The sequence below is a fragment of the Lagenorhynchus albirostris genome, chromosome 1 (genome assembly GCF_949774975.1).
Source record: "Lagenorhynchus albirostris chromosome 1, mLagAlb1.1, whole genome shotgun sequence".
NCBI classification, from domain to species: domain Eukaryota; kingdom Metazoa; phylum Chordata; class Mammalia; order Artiodactyla; family Delphinidae; genus Lagenorhynchus; species Lagenorhynchus albirostris.
Window position 1 is genome coordinate 191,748,071 of NC_083095.1, and position 21,742 is coordinate 191,769,812.

Here is a 21,742-nt window from a genome sequence, read left to right on the forward strand (position 1 = left end):
ATAATTCTAATCTTTTTTTCTATGTGAATCTTGCTTTTCTTCTTATGAAAATGATCTGATCCTTCTTATAGCCTAAGATTGAGATTTTGATAGAGGCCTCTTAATGCAGAACACAAGGCAGGTTCCAAGCTCCACCCCTTTCTTCTTCAGCTTCAGCTGGAACCGGCAATGGGAATTTATAATCCTGGTGGTAGAGAACAGTCAGCATCTGAGGTTGCAGCGTAGTTGTCAACCTATTATAAGTCATTTTATGATTAACCTATTTTATATTTAACAGACTGTGTAGGTAAGCATAATAAAGGTTTCCGATCATTTGCTCTTTTAGAGGCATTCTAGCTCTTTCTACCCCAGCTCTAAACAGCAAGCTACTGTGGGGTTTTAGAAACCCTGTGGATTTCACCACCTGGTTCAGAAGTTCTCTTTTCTGTGTTTTTCTTTTGTACAATGTCAAAGCCTGATCCAGTGCTTTTTCCAAGTGGTCCTTTGTCTGCATGCAAAAGACCATGTCGTAGATGAAGTGCTGGGATTTGCCCCCTGTGTGATCTAGCCCATGTGATTTCTTGAGTTGTACTCAGCTGAGAGCCTGGGCTGGGATCAGGGCTACTGAGAGCCTCAGAAGAAGAGCAGCGATTGATAGTCTGTTTTCTTTCCTGCTGACTTGTGCCTAATCACCGAAAAAGTAGCAGGAGAGATTCTCAGTTGTCGCACGTGGAGCCCCGCTCTTACTAACTGCCCTTCGTGTCAACGTGCTCTCCCATGCAGCTGGTGGAGGAGCTTCAGAACAAGCCATTAAGCAGCGAGACCAGAGAGCTGTTGGGACTCCTGTCAAAACCCAATGTGAAGGTGAGGACGTGTGACACCTGTAATAAATCGAGCCGAAAAGGGCCACTTTCTGGGACTTCAGATGAATTTTGTTTCGAGCATCAATTGTCAAGTAAATGTGTGTTCAAATAGTGCACAGTATTTTAATCGCCTAAATCCTGTGAAGGAAAAAGAGTTGAGCTTTTCATGATAATGTTGTGACAATCTATAAAATACTTAAGTTGGGAAGCTCAGGATTTAAGGTGGCAAATACAATGGAGCTTCAAGGTCGTTTTCCTTTTAAAGGAAGTTAAGAATACAGGATACAGAACCTATTAGCGATTTTGTTAGGTCCGTTTTGCTTGGCTACTTAACGGTGTACCAGTGTATCTGACAACAGTATCTGGTTTTCTGTGGGACTGTCTTGGCATTCCTCTTCCTCTCCCCATTTCCTGCCCCCTCTTCTGCCAATTTGTGTTTTAATGCATCGTACCATTTTTACAGAGCAAAGCATTTTTCCAGTGTAAATACCAGTAAAATACTGGCGGATCCATTTCGAGTCTCTGTTTTTCTTACAAGTTTATCACTTATTTTTCTTCCAGGTGTGATTAGTCAACTATGTGATTTAGAAATTTTCCTGTTAATTCTAAGGTCATTAATGTATTAAATTCTGTAACCCATACATTTTATACTTGATACTGCTGCGCTTGTATGTGAAATATTGTCCAGGAGTCAGAATTACCTATAGATCAGTCATTATGTAATCAAAATGATCAGTTATGTCATGATTTCTGTTAAGCACATATAGACTTTTGAATGAAAATGTCCATCTAGATGCAAAAACTGATTCTTTATTTCTACCTTCTTTGAAAAATCTCCTTTGGAACTGTACTATATATGGTCTTAAACTGATATTCAAAAAAGTATTAAATAAAAGACAAAGAGAGAACATGTATGGACCGTGATTTCTAAACCATGTAAGTAGATATAAAGTACATGAATGTATTTCTGTAAAGGGTAAATGAACTATGATTAATAATATGAGAGGAATTGACTGGTGCAGAGGAAATCGGTTATACTTTAGCTCTAGAAGAATAAGGATCTGGTGAGTGCAGGAAGGTCGCTGATGCTGAAGACGGAGTGCCCAGACAGTGAGCAGCTTGGAGGAGGTTCGTGAATGCTCTGAAAATGTCTTCAGTTTCCTTACGCTGCGCTTGGGAAGTTGATGTTAATCAGAGCGTGGCAAGGGTACCCGTGAGGCGCTTGGTAAACTCCATTTTTGAGAGCGCTATCTTGGTTTCAATTTTACAAATTAAAGAGGAATGTTTCTGACCCCCCAGAAACAAAAGATCTGATTTTGGTATTCTGTTCAAGAGTGTTTGAAATGGAATAGCTAATAATAAAGAGGTTATACTGGATGGAAACTGGTATTTGGCCGGAGAGGGGTGTGCGACCTTAGGTGGTTATGAGATAAGAGAAGATATGTACATTTTGGTGTCTGCCCCAGGTTCCTGGCCCAAAGCTTATAAAACCCTAGTTAATTTCCTAAGTGATAAGAACACTGGGAACATGTATTGCACTTGTATTTCTTTGTCTTTGACCCTGTCCCGGACACAGGTCCCCTCCAGCCCTTGTAAATTTTTAAGTGGTTAGAGCACGGGAGCTTTGTCCTAATGAGGCGCCTCTGGGTGCGCCCCTGGCTGGGCGCTGGTCACCAGCAAGACCATGCCACGATTAGAAGCTTGGAATTTTCAGCCTCACCTCATTTGTCCTAATGAGGTGACTCTGGGTGCGCCCCTGGCTGGGCACTGGTCACCAGCAAGACCATGCCACGATTAAAAGCTTGGAATTTTCAGCTTCACCCCACCCCTGCCACCATCCTCCAGAGAGGGGAGAGGGGCTGGAAATGGAGTTAAGAATTGATTATGCCCCCTTGAGGAAGCCTCCCTAAAATCCCCAAAGTGTGATGTTCAGAGAGCTTCTAGGCTCGGGGACACATCCATGTACCAGGAGGGTGATGTACCCACCTCCACGGGAACAGATGCTCCTACCCCCCAGACCTTACCCTGTGTGTATCTCTTCATCTGAGTCCTTTATCATATGCTTTAATAAACCGGTACATGTAAGTGTTTCCCTGAATCCTGTGACCTACTCCAGCAAATTAATTGAACCCAAGCAGGGGGGTGTTGGAACCTCACATCTGCAGCTGGTTGGTCAGAAGCACAGGTGGCAGCCTGGAGTGGTGACTGGTGTCTGAAGTGTGTCTGGGGCGGGGGGGCAGTCCTAAAGGATTGAGCCCTCGACCTGTGGGAGCTGTCGCTCTCTCTGGGAAGATGACCTCAGAATTGGGTTGAACTGTAGGACGCCCAGGTGGTGTCACAGAGAATTGCTTGGTGTTGAGAAAACCCGTCACGCGTTTGGTGATCAGAATTTTGTTTTGTGTGAGCAGTAAAGGAAGCACACAGGAGAGAAACACAGCAAGGAAGGAGAAACTCCTCCAGAAGGAAAGAAATGTGGGTTTTCTTCCCTTTACGATGGCATCATGCAGCACCATAGGATGCAGCTTTTAATTGAGTACTTGAACTTCGTTATGGCAAAAATACCTCAGACAAACAGTTTTGTCTGTTTTCACATGTACATAGCAGTGTGACTAAGGAATGGTTAGAAGTCAGCGTGAAAGGTGTATGTTCAGGAAATGACGTGTAGAAAGTGGCTGACATTGCGGACACTCGATGGTACAGTCGACAATGGCAATTTCTAGTTCACCAGTCTTGGGAAGAAAATACTTTTCTTCCCAGTTTGACGTAACATTTAACATTGCTTTCCTTGAAATCATTTATGTTAACAGCCATCACTATCTCACTTTTGAAGGTAATTACTTTAAGAAATGCAGTCCCCAAATAAGTTTTAAGCTATTTCAGAATATGATCAAATACTCCTTTTTGTCTTAGAATAAATGAAAATATTTGCTTTTTTGCTTTTTTTTAAGAGCAGAAGCAAGGTACAGTAGAATATAACATGTATACATGAATTGTTCATTGAACTGACAGTTAAAATATGAAAAATGTAATTCCAAGGTGTTAACTTGAATATTGCCCTTAAATTTTAGTGGATAAGGGAACTAATTTTTTACTTTTTGAAGATTGCCCTTCCATTTAGAATATTTAATTCACAATACTGAAAGGAAACCTGAAATGTACCTCCAAAGTAATAATGATTTTTTAAAAACACACATAGGTATATACAACCAAGTGTGTAGCCAACTATGAAATGATAAATACGTGCTTTCTGTAGACAACTCGTTTTGAAAAGCATTAAAACTTTCTTTGGGGGGCTTCCCTGGTGGCGCAGTGGTTGAGAGTCCGCCTGCCGATGCAGGGGACGCGGGTTCGTGCCCCGGTCGTGGGAAGATCCCACGTGCCGCGGAGCGGCTGGGCCCGTGAGCCATGGCCGCTGGGCCTGCGCGTCCGGAGCGTGTGCTCCGCAACGGGAGAGGCCACAACAGTGAGAGGCCCGTGTACCGCAAAAAAAAAAAAAAAAAAAAACAACTTTCTTTGGTAGTTTGTAAATGTCACCAGAGTTGGATCTTCATTCATTCATTCCTACATAAATTGAGCATCTACTCTGCCAGTCCCTATAGCTGGAACTTGTAGAAGATGTATGAAGATACATGAAGATTAATGAAGGTGATAGAAATAGGGGATAAAGAGAGGGAACACCCAGAAATAGTGTGGAACACATAGGAGCGGAGCCAGCGCCAAGGCTGCGTGCGGGCGGGTTGAAGAGGACTGCAGAGGAGATGGTCTGTGCCTGGTGACGCCTGAAGGCTGGTGTGAGGTGACCAGAGGGGCAGAGGAGTAAGGGGTGAGTCGGCGGGGGAGGTGAGAAATGAAGGTTTCTGGTATGAAGTCCTACAAAGGAAATAACTTGTCACATTTGAGGGCATAACGTAGACTTCGTGTGGCTGAGCGGCAGCGTGTGAAAGAGGGAGGGGAGGGGCTGGACAGTAGAGCTGTGAGTCGGGGCCGACCTCCTGGTTACCCCGGACGGCCTGGTGTTTGCCTGTAGTTCCAGTGTGGTTAATATTAATAGCCTCCCTTTTAATTTCAGTGGTTTCCTTATTTAGATGATAAATTATATGGCCACTCTACTTGCGAGCATATGAAAAAGTTTGAATTCCATCCTGAGAGCAGTAGAAAGTCATTGGAAGGATTTAAATAAGCAGGCGATGCCATCACTCTGTGTGTAGTATGCACAGCAGTTCCCCGGGTGGGAAGACCAGCTGGGAGCCTGTAGAAATAATTTGGGTGCAGCGTGACTGTGGTCCTAACGAAGGATGTGAGGATGGAGACAAGGAAGTGGGGGATGGGTGGGATTGGATGTAAATTCAGTATGAGGCGTTGGGACAGCTGGTTAATTATTTGGGGAAAAATAAGAAAGACCTCTACTAGAATGAATTCCAAGTAGATTAAAGATGGAAGTGTAAAAATTGAACCATAATCATGGGATAGAGTAAAAGCATTTACAGCCTCAGGGGCAGATGGACACACACACACACATGAAAAGTTAAGAAAAACAATCCGTACATGAGGTTGGAGGAATAACTTATCTTTATAACTGATTTATGATATTGTCTTTAATAAGATGTGATAGTTTATTACTCTGACTTTAATTTTTACCTTTTGCAAAGTGACTTGATAAAAATTTTTGAAATTAAACAGAAAAGAATTTTGGATAATACATAACTGTGTTTTGAATCTAAATTTTAAAATAGAAGTCCCTATCCTTGTTGCTTTATTAGTGAAGATGAGCATTGCTTTCATATGCTTAATGGCTTTTTATTTCTTCTGTGAATTGTGTGTTCATATATCTTTAGGGATGACTACTCTTAATTGGCTGCATTACCTTTCATTCCTTTTTGTGTACAGAAATATTACATATACATTTTTTTTCCATTATAAGTAGGGTAATAGGATGCACTACTTACTGTATTGGAATACACCCAGTCCTTAAAACTTCGAATTGGTCAGTCACCATATACAAAAAAAATAATTATTATTACTCAATAATGTCGACAAAATCCAGTCTTATTGTCCAAATCTTACAGTCCAGGAAAAATAACAAAGTATAAAAGAAACCACATGGTGAGAAAAAGGTAATGATAGAGTCACAAGAGGCCTGCGTAGATGTAACAGACTCTGAAGCTTGCTGCAGTAGGGGAGGAGCACGGGCCATTTAGGGGGCACTGTGGAAGGGTCGTTGGTCTCCACAGAGACCTTGTTTCCGGGGAAAGCAAAGAGAATCATCAATAAATAAAAAGCACTCCTAGGCATCACATTGCCACATTAAAGGCAAATCATCCTCTCTTGAGTTGTCATTCAGCGGCTCATTTTTGATAAAAGTGAGGTGACATCATCTCTAGAACATGGTATTGTAATTTAGGAAGTCAGGGAAATTTGGTAGATTTTTTAAAAGGCAATAAAATAGAAAGATGTGTTGTAATTTTTCAGCTTTCCAAAACATTCACTTACCAGAAATTACTCACTGCCCGGGCATGCGGAGTGGATGAGACTTCATTAAAGCATAATAAATGGCAAAGTTAAGCTTCCTTCTGGAAGAATAAATCAGCGTTACTCATCCTTATGAGTCAGACACTTAATTCTAAGGGTCTGACAGATATTTAGAGCATAGAGTTGACTCCAGGGGGTCTAAGGCAGGGAGAGCTTGGGAGCCCGATGAGTTACAAAGCCCAGTGTTCAATTTCCTGTAGATTCCTCTAAGCGACAGGTAAACCCATCAGCTGTGATCGGTGGCATATGGAAACACAATTTTCATTTAGGTACTGCCTCCTGAAAGAATGTCTGTATAGTGAAGTTGCTGCAGTTAAAACAGGAAAATGGAATACAGAGTTACTTTTAGTTGTCTAAAATAAAAATGTTGCTAACCAAAACTATTTATAAAGCAAAGCTGTTAAAAATAATGAACTTGATATCTGTAAATTATTTATTTTGGAATCCAGATGTGAAAGTACAGAGCTAAGGAGGAAAAATAATAGCTGGTGTTCTAACAATGCCTATCAACTATAATATTCACTTTATTATGAAATATGTTCATTAGCATTCCCTGTTATTCTTACCGTGTGCAAGATAGTTACGCTAGGTACACAGATAACAGCCATTTCTGGTGCTCTTCTGCAGTTCCCATCTGCAGTCATTCCTCTTGTCTGAAAGAACTTCTTACAACATTTTTGGTAATGCAAGTCCGCTGGTGATGAATTCCTTCAGCTTTTGTATGTCTTTACAAAGTCTTCAGTATTCCTTCTTTTTAAAAGGTATTTTTGCTGGGTATAGAATTTTAGGCTGACAGTAGTTTTCCTTGAGTATTTTAAAGATGTGCTCCATTGTCTTGTGGTGTGCTTTTTTTTTTTTCTTTTCTTTTTTTGGCTGATTTTAAGATAGTCCCCTTTTCACTGGTTTTAAGCAGTTTGGTGTTATGTCTTTTCTGTTTATTGTGCTTGGATACATTGAGCTTCTTAAACATATGGGCTTTTTTGTTTCCATCAAATTTGGAATATTTTCTGCCATATTTCTTCAGATTTTTTTTAACACCTCTCCTGTCTCTGGAGATGCCAGTTAGGTGCATATAATAGACCACTGAAGTCCCACAGCTCAATAAATGTTCATAATTTTTCATTATATTTTCTCTTTGTGTTTCATGTGTTTCAGTAGTTTTATTGCTTTGCCTACAAGTGTTAATCTTATTCAGTGTACTGAATGAAATGTATTTTCACCTTTTATCTGTAGAAGCTTGGTTTGAATCTTCTTTGTGTATTCCAAGTCTCCTGTTCAGCCCTTCTTTTGGCTTTTGGAACATTTGGAATTAGTAGTAACTGTTAATTTCCTTTTCTGTGATCTTTCTGTAGTTTCAGGATTTGGTTCTACATAATTCTGTCATCTAACTTTTCAGGGTCTAGTTTTATATTTCTCATCACTGTGCATAGTAGTTGCTGATTTTGTACATGCTTAGTAATTGTTGATTGACTGTCAGTCATTGTGACTTGACTTTTTTTGATGCTGGATATTTTTGTATATTTATAGATAATATTCTTGAGTTTAAATTACACAATTAAGTTATTTGGAGGCTTGCTTTTAAGCTTTGTTAGGTGAGATCTTAGCAGCATGTAATCTTGGGCTAATTATTTCCTGCTATTAAGAAAGTACCTCTCTGTTAACTCTCCTCAACGCCCTGTGAGTGGTGAGGCTTTTCCTTGTAACTGGTGGGAACAGGAGCTATTCCTGCCCTGTGCAAGCCTCGGGGATTGTTTCCTGTAATGCAGGGTTTCTCAACCCTGGAACTATTTAAATTTGAGGACTGGATGCTTACTTGGCGGTGGGGAGGGGATTGTCTGCTGTGCTATCAGATGCCTCGGAGCATCTCTGGCCTCTGTGCCCTAGACAGCAGTAGCATCCCTTGAATTGTTACAAACCAAAAATGTCCCCAGACAGCCATATGGCTCCCGGGGAGTAAAATTGCTCTCAGTTCCCAACTACTGCTCTAATCCTTCCTGGCAGTTGTTCCGTATGCGAGCCTTGGCTAAGGACTCAAGGACCTCTGTGTCTGTGCAGCTCTCTCCGTTCTCATCCCTTCCCTGAGAACGTTAGCCCCTTGATCTCCCTAGGTTCCCAGCTCTGCTGTCCTGGGTTCCTTCTCCCCCTGACATAGCGGGAAATTCGCTCTAGACAGGAAGCTTGGGGCAGTCTTAGGGTTCGCAGTTGTTTCCTGTCTCTCAGTGGTCACTGTCTTTCCTTGTCTCATGTCCAGTGTCTTCAAAAACCATTGCTTCATTATCTTTTTTTTTTTTTTTAAGTTTTCTCCAGTGGGTCCCTGTTAACTTCACCTTGGTTCTCATCCTCATTTTTTTCTTTTTTTTGTGGTATGCGGGCCTCTCACTGTTGTGGCCTCTCCCGTTGCGGAGCACAGGCTCCGGACGCGCAGGCTCAGCAGCCATGGCTCACGGGCCCAGCCGCTCCGCAGCATGTGGGATCTTCCCGGACCGGGGCACGAACCCGTGTCCCCTGCATCGGCAGGCAGACTCTCAACCCCTGCGCCACCAGGGAAGCCCTCTCATCCTCATTCTTGAACTGTACTTTTGCTGGATACGCAATTCTGGGCTGACTGTTCTTTTCTTCCTAAGCGCTTTCAAGGTGTTTTAACTCTCTTCAGTGGTCTTGCTGCTTGATCGGTCAGTTCTCAATTACCTGTTTTTCTTTCCTTCCTGATGATCTGTGTTTTTCTCTCTGACATTTTTAAGAACTACTTTCTGTCTCTGGCATTCTGTCATTTCACTATGATATATGTAAGCGTGGGTTAATTTTTATTGTTCCTGCTTCCTAAAGGATCCATTGGAGTTCCTGAATCTTCAGACTGTGTTTCTCATCAGCTGTCAAAACTTTGCAGCTATTATATCTTCAGATAATATTTTATCATCTGATGACGCTCTTCATTCTGTCCCTTTGAAACTTTGTTGGATACCAAGAAAAGCACCAACCATACAGGAAAAAAATATTATTGGGTTCATTCATTTGGACCCTTTTTTGATCAGAGAACACTAATGAGGAAGTGAGAGCTACCAAGTGGGAGAATGCGTTTGTGGCACCTGTAACCGACAAAGGCTTGGATCCAGTGTGTTATAAAGAACTCTTACAGGTCAAGAAGACAAAGACAGATGGAACAGAACAATGCGCAAGGATCTTGAACAGGCATTTCACGAAAGAAGGTATCGTGATGAATAAAACCCTTGAAGACCGGTTGAAACTCCAAGTGAAAAATGGGACATTAGGTGTATCGGACACCACGGTTGGCAGCAAACAATTGACATTTACATTAAAGGAGTTAGAACAGCAGAAGAAGCAGCAGGAGGCTGAGAAACTGCACCGACAAGAGAGGAAGACGCTTCGCCGTTCAGCCGGTCACCTGAAGTCCAGGCTGGAGAGGACGGCCGTTCCACTGAGTCTGGGACCGATCCCACGCGTGATTCAGAGGAGCTCACTTCCCCCACTCGATCATCGTTAGAGTGTATTATCCGCGCCGGGGACACGCGCTCCTGAAGTCCATGGAAACCCCCGCTGCGTCTGCAGAGGGCAGCATCTGGCAGCGGGTCCCAGGCCTCCGGTCAGACCGCGGGGCTGGGCCCGCTGGCCGTGTGGGGCCCCAGGGCGCTTCCGTGCCTTGTCACTCCCCAGGAACATGGTCCCTTTCCCCTGGTTTTAATCAAGTAGACAAGGTGGTGGTTTTGTAATATTGTGAAACGTGCACTGTGAAATGAGAAGTTCTCCTGTGCTGAAAACCAGGACTGACGGTTTTCCAGAAGCATTCTTGCACTGCCTGCCGCTGTCCGTGAATCCAGCATCCAGGATGCCGTTCCTGTCTTGCCTGACTTGGGAGCGTCGGTCGTGTTTATGTTTATAAGGATATGCTGGTACCTGTGTTGCTTGTTTATGTGTGTGTTTGGGATTTTTTTAAAGCATACTTTTATACCAAGAGAATATAAAGTAATGGTAATAACAGTCTAAAACAGGAAGTGGAAGCTACTGGATATTCTTTTAACTTGGCACAAGATGAAATACTTTTTTTTTTAAATTCTGTTTCTTAAGTGCAATTAGAGATATACTGGCTGGAGAAAAACGTTTATAAAAAGAAATGCTTTCATTTGAACAGCACAGAAGAAAGATATCATGCGTTATAAGAAAGATGAAATTTCAACCACGAGAAGATAACACTGTATACTCAGAATGGCCAGATTTAAACTGCTGTGAAGTGTTGGATCCCTTGATGCAGCTAGAACTCACATAAGCTGTTGGGGGGAGAGGAGCTGGAACGACCACTTTGTCTCGTCTGCCTGTGTTGAATGACCTAGACTTCCACCCTTAAGTATACTTAACCCAGATTTGTGTGTGTATGCATCAGCTGATATGAAATATTTACCGCAGCACTGTTTATGATAGCCAAGAGCTGAAAACAGCCTAAATGTCCCTCAGAGGCGTAATGGGTAAAGAAACTATGAAGTACGTACATGTTGGAGTACTGTACAGCCATGAAAAAAGGAATGGCTACCAGTGACAGCATGCATGAACCTCACCAACTTAATGTCAGGGAAATAGGAAGATCCCATCATGGCGATATTTAAATAGCGGCAAAACTACACCTTCAGCGGAATGGAGGCCACGGCGACTAGGAAGGAGCATGTTAGGGGCCCCTGGGGCGCAGTGAATGTTGTGTTTCTTGCTTGAGTGACATTTACAGGGACATATGCATTTTTGAAGATTCTTCGTGCCGTATGCTTATGAATTGTGAGCTTTTCCGTGTATATGTTACAGTCAGTAAGAAAGCTTAATTTAGAGACCGTTTCTTCGCCATCTTGGAGCTTCTGTTTCAGTAGATAGCGGATATTAAATATATGTACATAAAAATGGAAACATGGTTAAAAATTATGAGCATGTATGAAGGCAAAGAAGATGGTGCTATGAGATCACGTAACCCCGGGGTCTACATTTATATTGGATGTTTTGGCCACGCCTCTGTGAGAAAGAAGCCAGGTATTTAAACTGAGTGAGGAGGACAGTGGGTATGAGACAGAGTTGGAGGGAAAATACAAGACTAGGACTTGCTTTTCATCCCAAACCAGTGGGTGGGTAGGAGAGTTCTTAGTAGACCACTTATGTGAGTTACTCTGAGTTTCAAAGTAATTACTCTGGGGGCTTCTCTGGTGGCGCAGTGGTTGAGAGTCCGCCTGTGATGCAGGGGACGCGGGTTCGTGCCCCAGTCCGGGAGGATCCCACATGCCGCGGAGCGGCTGGGCCCGTGAGCCGTGGCCGCTGAGCCTGCGCGTCCGCAGCCTGTGCTCCGCAACGGGAGAGGCCACAGCAGTGAGAGGCCCGCGTACCGCAAAAAAAAAAAAAAAAAAAAAAGTAATTACTCTGGACACACTGTGAATCAGGAATTTGAAAATGAGCCCAAGGTGAATGCAGGTGGACCATTGAAAGGCTGGCTCCAGGTAAAAATGCTCCAGGTGAAAGATGATGATCAATGATCTAGACCAAGGGTCTGCCAGCTTTTTTATGGAAAAGTGTCTGGTGCTTGTACTCAGGTTCTCACTGTAGCATGGCAGGCGCCATAAGGCACACATCAGTGGACAGGCATGGCTGTGTTCCAGGAAAGCTTCACTTACGAAAACAGGTGGTACAGTTGGCCACCGTCTGCTCTGGACTGGAGAGAAGATAACATGTTAGCTTACACTGTGGAAGCAGATTTAACAGGATGGGGGTGTAGGTTAGGGGGATTTCAAGGCTCTGGCTGGAGTAACCGGTGCATCCTGGTGCTGCCGATTAGGGAACACATCAGTTAAAAGTCTAGACCCACCCACCCCCGGTATAGTGACATGTCACGTTATTCTCATCTTTGGTCTCTAATGACAATATGACCGTTTTGTGGAGTTTCACCACCACAGCCGTCATGACTAGAAATACTTTTATTTTACTCTTTTATACACACAGTCGGCTATTACATCAAAAATTTAAAAGTGAGAAACATCACAGAAGAATGAAAGCTCGTCAGCTGTACTGAGCAGTTCTTTTTGTGTTTTCTGCTAACAGAAGGAAAGAAAAAAAAAGACATGCATCGTTGCCTGACACCTGCCAGCCCGTTGGCAGTCTATCTGTAGCCTCCCTTTTCTCCCTCCTTGCAGAAGCAACGGTCCCTCAGCGACCCCCCAGCTGCCACTTCTGTTCGGATGAACCGGAGGACGCTCGCGCCGGCAGACGCTTTGCGCTGACGCCCGCCGCACCCTGTGGCCGAGCAGGGTTGCCTCTGTTGCTCTGCAGCTTCCCCTGGCCCCGTCTGCAGAGGCTCCTTCCCAAGTAGTTGCCTTCTTACGGTTGCTGTGGCAGAACTGGAGCATCAGTTTGATTTTCCTTATACTGTGGTCAAGTGTAAAACGCCAAACACGTCCAACTACTGTAACACTTTTTCCCTTGGACTTTGATAGGCTTTGCTCTCTGTGCACGATACTGTGGCTCTGAAGAACTATGATCCCGTGTTGCCTCCTATGCCTGATGATATAGATGATGAGGAAGACTCAGTGAAAATCATCCGTCTGGTCAAGAACCGAGAACCGCTGGTGAGTTCTGGGCTACATTTTATGCTCAGCTACGAGTAGATGCCATGATGAAGCCACATCTGATGGGCACATGCCACTGATTCCTCTCTTTAAATGTACTTCCTCTGTGTCCCGAACTTTGAAATAAATGGAGCATTCACACCTAAAGCCTAGGATTTAGAGAAATTAAAATGGAGCCGGATAAAATGGCAGGCATTCTTTTGGTTATAAATAGCAGTAGTTTTGAAAATAGCAGTACTTTGAAAAGTAGTTATAAATAGCAGTAGTTTTGTTGACATTTATAAAAGCATAACGTGCACCAGTTCTAGCTGATGTGAGATTTAGAAGTGCAGCTAAAAATAATGGCTTACGGCTTTTCTAGAAAGCTGATGGATTTTAAAGTGACGAGGAGAAATTAATCGGGTATCCGATATTTCAAAATGTAGATGTAACCATTTGTTTTAGCCCCAGAGTTTATACAGTGCTGAACCGTGTCAAGGTCTGGGGCAGGCCGACTAATGCCTCGCACCAGCCCGCGGTGATGTCATGTCCTCATCTTCAGAACCTGTGGATATGTTACCTTAAAAGACACAGGGAGCTTTTCATGATTAGTTAGGGATCTGGAGACGGCGAGAGCCTCTTGGATCATCAGGCGGCAAGTCACGAGGGTTCTCATTAATGGGAAAGAGGGAAGCAGGGGGGTCAGAGGTACAGAAGGATGTGACGGTGAGAGCAAGGGTGGGAGTGATGTGGCCGAGAGCCAAGGGACGCCAGAAGTGTCTAGAAACTGGGACAGGCAAGGACCGGATTCTTCCCTAGACCCTCCAGGACGAATGCCGCCCTGCTGACACCTTGATTTGGGCCTGTAATACCCACTTTTGCCTTCCTGTCGATACCTCCAGACCTGTAAGATAATGAATTTGTGTTCTCGGAAGCCACTAAATTTGTGGACATTTGTTCACAGCAGCAATAGGAAATGAGTACAGAGTGTATCCATATGAAACTATATTCAAAAGGAAGGTAAATGTCACAGCCTAGCAGTCGGCTTTAAATGTGTTGTGGCCCATTTATTCTAGTTAAAACATTTTTGTGTTCTTAAGGCAAATGGCGGTTGATCATACAATAGTTGCTGGGCACTGTGTTATATACTCTACATACTGATTATATTTAATCCTCACAGCTGGTACCATTTTTCGGTTTTTACAGACTAAGAAACCGATATTCAAAGAACTAAAGCAACTTAACCCAAAGTCGCACAGCTATTGAGATCTAAACTTGACTCTCTTGCTTCAAACACTAGTTTTTTCTTCTATACCACATTCTGTCTTTATATTTTTGGTACTTTTTATCTTCTTCTTTCGTTTAAAGGCAGCTGTGGTATGTTAATAAATACATTGGACACTCTTACCCAGAACAATGTACGGATAACTTTGCTTATCACAGAAGGATAATTGAGCCCCCGAAGCTCATCTGTGGGTGCTCTGAGGCTCCCTGTAGCCCTGGTTAAGGTTGTTTGGTTTAGATTATACACTAATGCTTTTCGCCTGTGGTTATAACTCTCCGCTGGTAACCTAAGTATGTCTTGGTCTTTATCATGCAGGTGATGCAGGTAAGGGTAGATGGTACGCAGACTAGATGGAGAAAGAGCTCTCCTGGGACCCGTCACCATAGAGTGACTAATCCTTGGTGGGTTCTGTGTATCTACCAATAAGAAGTATGTTTCTGTTTTGACAAATTCACTCTCTTAGAGAGAGAATTCAAAGACTGGCCATCTTGAGGAGATCCGTAATTCATTACTAACAATCTCTTTGATCAGTCATAGCTTTCCAGAGGTGGTGGTTTTTGGTGTGTTGCTTTGGTGAGCTGACATTTAAACAGTCGTCAGCAACATTTAAGTTCCATGCTTCCTGATCGAAGAAGATCTTCAAATGTTAATCAGAGAAATTAGGCATGTACTGCGTGGGGATTTCTCAAAAGTTTTAACTGGACCTGCTGTAAATTAGTTTCAATTTAAAAAGAAATTCAATGAAGTATATAAAATAATGTGAAGTTGTGTTTTCACAGTCTGTTACTGAATAAATCACACCCTTTAGCTCATAACAAGCATGTAACAACTGAAATAATTAGACCTAACTTTGAGGTGATAATTCTTTGTCATTAGCTCTCTTTTGTTATAGTTTATATAATACATTAAATTCATAGTTTAAAAATGAGAAACTGGGGAACTTCCCTGGTGGTGCAGTGGTTAAGAATCTGCCTGCCAATGCAGTGGACACGGGTTCGAGCCCTAGTCCGGGAAGATCCCACATGCCACAGAGCATCTAAGTCCATGCACCACAACTACTGAGCCTGCGCTCTAGAGCCCGTGAGCCGCAACTACTGAAGCCCACGAGCCTAGAGCCCGTGCTTGGCAACAAGAGAAGCCACCGCAATGAGAAGCTTGCACATGGCAACGAAGACCCAACACAGCCATAAACAAACAAACAAATATATAAATTTATTTTTTAAAAGAAGTAAATTAGCCAAAGGTTTTTTTGGCCAACATATGCAGTTAACTTCTTTAAACTCTAGGTTTCGTTTTCTGTATTTAATGCAATTTAAAGTAATTTTGAGTACTTTAAAAAATTATTTTAGTCACTGGCTCTTCGCATTCCTGGTGAGCCACAATTTGATTGCATGATTTTTGTTCGAGGGGATGTATTAAAAATAAATAAGAGCTTCATGTAGAAAACAGAACCTCTAACTGGGATGAAGAAATTCCCAAAATTTTTTGTTGGGACTCCTGAAAAAAGTATTAAGATTTTAAATATTGTTTTAACACTGGAACATGGAATCAAGTGAGAATTACTCGTCTTGAACTTTTCTTCATCCAAATGCGTAGTTACTGTATTTTCTTTAGTTTGAAAATTATTGTGAAAGTGAAGAAAGATTATTGGGTGAATAAATTTATAGTTTAAAAAATGCACGACCCAGAAAATTGGAAAGTATTTATTTTTAACAAACTCATCCTTTTATATTTGTCAATTGTCTTCTGTCACTTTGGGGAGGTCATTGGAAAAGCCACAGCTGCCGAAGGGGGTCCAGGGGAAGCAAAGACCAAGAGAAAATATAGAGTCTAAGGCATCCTTGGGAGAATGGGTCTGAGTAGTAAGACTCAGAAATCGTCCAGGTGAGGGAAACCAGGCTGAAGTGAAATTCTAGCACGTGGACGGATGGTCAGGAGCTTGGCAAATGGTTCAGAACGTGATGTTGTCAGACCGAGGGATAATGTGCCGACATAAGCGCCGAGCCTGCATTAGGTGACCTCATGGGAGGTTTGCTCTGCATCCTTGTAGCAGCAAGTCATGTATTGCAGCCTCCGGCTCCTGATCAGAAGATCAGGAGATGAGCCTCTTGTGTGAGTGTTTGGAACACCACTGACATCTGATGTGTTCGAAATGCTGTGTTAGGTTCTTTGCGTTATGCCAGCATCAAATGAACGTGACCTAGAACGATCAGGTAGAAGGTAGCTGACAGCTAGATTTACAGGGAGCATGGTTTCCTGGGGGAGGGGCAGTGAACACAGATCATGTCGGTATTTGGGAACGGAAAGGAGCAGGGGTGATAGTTTGAGGGGAGGGATGGATGGAAGAATTGCGAGAAGGGGACGAGGAAACTGGTCAGGTCACAAGGAACAGGGCTGTTCTCCCTCCCTGTGAGTTCGGAGCAATTTATACCTGTTATATCCAGAAGAGTAATTTTTAGACCGGCTGAAGAAAGTGAAATTCTCTTAGCGAATGTGTGGGTTATGAGCCTTCATTTTCAGTGTTTCTTGCATGGATTTTCCTTTTACTTCTTTTAGAACAGGGGTTCTCAGACTCTGGTATTACTAGGGTTACCTGAGACGCTTACTTCAGACGCAGACTGTAGGGCCTCTGCCCCCAGGAGTCCACGTCGTAGCTTCAGGTCGGGCCTGGGAGTCAAATAGGTTGTAAAACGTGTCGCAGGCCTTCTTGACGCCAGGGTTTGGTCAGCCGTACATGAAAGCCCTTGTTTCAGAAGTCCGACCTGGAATTGACCGTGCCACCTCTTTAAGGAGGCCGTAGGGCGTTGGCAGTGGTCTCTGAGGGACAGTTTTTATTTGCGTCTTAATGCTTCTTGTTTCTAAACCATTTTACGGAAGTAACAAGAAAAGTCTAACCAGAATGTTAACTTCTCAGTCTAGCCTAAAGCTGTCTACACTCTGTCATCAAAATCACATAGAATAAATTAAAAATAATTATGGAAGAAAATATTTAAGTATTAAAACATTAGATCCCATTTTAATTTATATTTCATCTCAGACTGTACCGTCAGAATGTCGACTTTTGTGCAGTATCACATGAAACGTGCTCTATGTTACTGGGTTTTGATCTTATTTCTAGTACGTTGCCCTAGGAATACATCAAGGAATTGTGATAATAAGGGTTTGGAAAGCAATATGGAAATAGAAAGTGTTCAAGAATGTAGGGATCAGGGCTTCCCTGGTGGCGCAGTGGTTGAGAGTCCGCCTGTCGATGCAGGGGACATGGGTTCGTGCCCCGGTCTGGGAAGATCCCACATGCCGTGGAGCGGCTGGGCCCGTGAGCCATGGCCGCTGGGCCTGCGCGTCCGGAGCCTGTGCTCCGCAACGGGAGAGACCACAACGGTGAGTGGCCCGTGTACCTCAAAAAAAAAAAAAAAAGAATGTAGGGATCAAAAAGAAGATTGCGTCAAGTGCTGGTATCCTGTAGAAAGTGAGAGACCGTTTCTCAGGTCCGTAGTTTACCCTGCACGGGGAGGTAGAATCAGCAGAGAGCAAGCATGTCTATTTCAAGGTCCTGTCTGTAGCCATAGGTAAGTATATTTCAGGGCCTATAACAAGTCCTGTAAGTGTTCGAGTGCTTTTCTCCCTCCGCACACCCTGGAAGTGATTTCTTTCAGCCCCTGGCTTTAAAAAGCATTTATGTGCCAGGGACCCCCAGGCCCCTTTTCTTTCCGGACCTTTCGTCTGATCTTTAAATTTGCACGTCCATCCGTCTGCCCAGTGTCTCCATTTGGACGTAGCAGGCATCTCAGTCTTCACATGTCTGCAAGTAGACTGTCTGCAGTCTGGTCCAGCCCTGTGGTTCCCCCTCTCAATGATGGACAATCCCATCTCTGCAGTTATTCAGCCAGGAGCCATAGAGTCTACCTTTGATACCTCTCTTTCTTTCACATCCCATTTCCGATCCACTGGGAAATCCTTTCAGCCCTACCAGTATATTCCAACACACCTGGACCACTTTTCATCACGGCTCTTCCTGACCGTCAGATCCAGGCCTCCAGCATCTTTGCCCTCGATTGTTGTGACAGCCGCCTCCTCGTTTGCTTGCTTTCTTTTTTTTTTTTTTTTGCGGTACGCGGGCCTCTCACTGCTGTGGCCTCTCCCGTTGCGGAGCACAGGCTCCGGACGCGCAGGCTCAGCGGCCACGGCTCACGGGCCCAGCCGCTCCGCGGCACGTGGGATCTTCCCGGACCGGGGCACGAACCCGCGTCCCCTGCATCGGCAGGCGGACTCTCGACCACTGCGCCACCAGGGAAGCCCTCCTTCAGTCTCTTCCTACGGCAGGTGGAGGGGTCCTTCCGGATCATGCCACTGCCGCTGTGCAGGTTTTCCCTGTTTGTTTCGCAGCTCAGTCCAGAATCCTCCCGGGGACCTACAGAGCGCTGCGCGCTCCGACTCCCTGACCCACCTGCTGCTGCTTCTCCCCTTTTACGTTGCCCCAGACACAGTGGCTTCTTTGTGCTTCTCTGATCGTCCATTTTGCCCTGTTCTTTCGCTTTGGGTAACTCCTTCATCCCCTTCCAGCCTTTTCGTTGAGAGCAGCGTCTTTATATGCTGTCTTCCCTCTCCCTGCCCTACCCCCTCCGTAGTTTTTACCACCTTCTAACGTGCTGTAGGACAGATCTAATTGTTTCATCTTCTGTCTGTTGTCTGTCTCCCCTGTGAGAATGTAAGCTCCACGAGGGGGAAGAAACGCCTGGCTTTCTTTTTTCTCAGCAATGTGTCAGCAACCGTTAGACCAGAAGCTGGCGCATAGTAGGGTCTCAGTAAACATTTATCAGCTTCACTGAGCACGGCAGACTGGATGGTTCCATACTGAAAAACTGTCATCCATGGTGGAGCAGGACATTCGTTGCAGTTACCTAATTTTGTGTTACAAACCACCACCCAAAGTTTGTAGCTAAAACAGTAACATTATCTCTCTCGGTTTTGGAGGTTGACAGGCTCGGGGGGCAGTTTTTCCTTAGAGCCCCTCCTGTTAGTTGGACAGGGGCTGAGACTGGAGGCACCTGAGGGGTACTTCATCCCCAGGACTGGTGTCTGGGCTGGGTGGCTGGAAAGCTGGGGGCTGGTCAGGCATCTCTTTAACAAGTGGCGTCTCCACCTGGCTGGCTGGGGGCCCCTCACAGCATGGCTGTACACGTGATCTCTTCCATGGTGGCTGACTTCCCACAGAGCCAGCATTTCAAGAGTTCCAGAAAGTTGGCTGCAAGTCTCCTCACAGCCTTAGGTGCCCCAGAACCATTTCACCACTTGACGTGGGGGTACAGCAGGTGCACACCAAGAGGGGAGAATCGATGCTCTGCACCTGCAAAAGCAGCGGTTGCGAAAGCAATTCTCATCAGTGTGCCTTAGACAGGTTCTGACGTTACTGCATACTAGTTGTCTGATCTCAGGCAAATTATAACCATTTGGCATTCAATTTCTCATCTATAAAATACAGATAAGTAATCTTAAATTAGATAACTAGACCCTTATGACATTAGGCGTACTTTGGTGGGAGAGTTTGAGACACATTGTTAAAGAAAGTGAAAGTCGATCTACTTACACTAATTAGTTATATTAAGGATATTACATTTCCAGTCATCTTGGCTACAAGTTATCTGTTTAAAAGCAGAAAATACCAGTAATTGAAGAGTCTAAGGTTTATGACCATGGAGAGATACCCATTCAAGTCTTCGGCCTTGAATGCATGCGTAGGTGAGGAAAAATGCCACAAAATCATCCTAACACTTAATTATTTAACTTTTTTGCTATTATTAGATATGTATTTGATAGCTGTCATATACAAAATAAAACGTCATATAGAAAGCACTTACTACAAATGGATTCCTAATTTTGTTTCCATATCTATTTGGTAATGCTGTACATGTGTTTATTGGCGAACGCGAGAAGAATTCCACCTTCTTGGGGGTGCGCCCTGCCTCCACCTAACGTGCACCTCTTCAGCGCATGGTGTGATGTTGGTGGCCCGTCTAAACCACTGCCAGTTTCTTGGAAGCAAAGTCATGAAAAGGCGTTCAGAGTAACCGTGTGTACCTGATGTTCTGACGAACAGCATGCGGTTAATTTGCTTCTGAACATGCATAAGTAAAGAATTTCTGGGTTCTTTTTGAAACTGTTTCCTAATCTCACGTCAAAATGTTAGTTCCATTTGTACCTAGGTGCAGTCCTAGTACATAAAAACCTCGGAGTAACAGATCTTTTTTTTTTCCCCCCCCCACTTTCTTTATTATCATTGCTGAGTTCCTTTACTGTAATGTAATAGTGTAACAGAAGGATCACTGAACTAAAGGTCAGGTGATCTGGGTTTTAGTTTTCTAGTTTATGTAATCTTTTTTCTCTTCACTTCACCTTCTCTGTTTAGTCTACCTTCTCACAGGGTATTGTAAAGATAAACTGAAATGAGGAAGCGCTCTAAAAGGGTAAAAGCAAATAGTATTCAAATACAAGGTATTATAATGGAAAGAAGATATTTGTACACTTTGGATAGTACCGAAGAGATTAAAGGTTTCAAACGTCTTTGTGCTGAAAACCTTAGACGATCTGTGTGGTAGAAAGTTGTGTGTCTAGTGATAAGTATTTGTGAGCAAATGGCACGACTTCTGTTCCCCCTTCCTTTACTTTTTGTAGCGTTTTTACTTTTTCCAGATGAATGTCCTTATTTCTGTCCTTATTTCTTTCCTACCACCCAGTACACACATTTACCCACAAATACTATTTTTTTCCTTAAAAGGGAGCTACCATTAAGAAAGATGAGCCCACCGGGGCCGTGGTTGTGGCCAGAATCATGAGAGGAGGAGCTGCAGACAGAAGTGGTGAGAGTTCGAACGTTAGGCGGGCGTGGACGGGGCGCGTGGATTTTGTGTGACACATTTCCGGGATGTAGCTAAGAGGATAACAGTCTTTTGATACAATACAGCAAAACAGTAATAAGATATCGTACTCTGGGTTAAAATGTGGGAACCTATTTAAATGGTAAATTTCGTTCTAGAATACTTTACGGTCTTAGCTTATATAGGCTTCCAAGGTTATATTAAGACTTAGTTCAGTGTTTCTGATTTGAAAGGTACTACTGAAAGCACACAGCCTTTTAAAAATTTATCTTAAAATGAAAGTAGTGTGCATCTCTAGAAAAAGACTGAGATGCCTCTGCTGTTCCTTTGGCAGCGTTGTGATGTTACGGCCTGGGCGAGGCTGGAGCCGCAGCCTCTGAAACCTCAGAGGCCTGGGATGTGCACTGAGGGTACCACACGGTGCTTTCAGGATGGGCACACTGCAAACCACCGCTTCTTTTGTATGTAACACTGCTTACTTTCTGAATTTGCGATTTCTCAGGTCTCATTCACGTTGGCGATGAACTTAGGGAAGTGAATGGGATACCTGTCGAGGATAAAAGCCCTGAGGAAATCATTCAGATCTTGGTAAGCTGAAAATTTACTTAAAAACTGCAGTGAAAATGA

At 43.6% G+C, this 21,742-nt stretch overlaps 1 protein-coding gene across 5 annotated transcripts in view; it reads left to right on the plus strand.

Annotated features, from left to right (window-relative positions):
* The window catches only part of MPP7 (MAGUK p55 scaffold protein 7), a 253,485-nt gene that overhangs the window by 146,830 nt on the left and 84,913 nt on the right, over positions 1-21,742 (plus strand). For 4 of the 5 annotated variants that reach the window (XM_060163543.1, XM_060163535.1, XM_060163558.1 and 1 more), the window contains 4 exons: positions 763-843; positions 12,845-12,976; positions 21,016-21,097; positions 21,618-21,703. In XM_060163543.1, coding sequence (XP_060019526.1) covers positions 763-843; positions 12,845-12,976; positions 21,016-21,097; positions 21,618-21,703 — 381 coding nt within the window. The remainder of the gene's footprint in view (positions 1-762; positions 844-12,844; positions 12,977-21,015; positions 21,098-21,617; positions 21,704-21,742) is intronic. The other variant, XM_060163566.1, reaches the window with a different exon arrangement.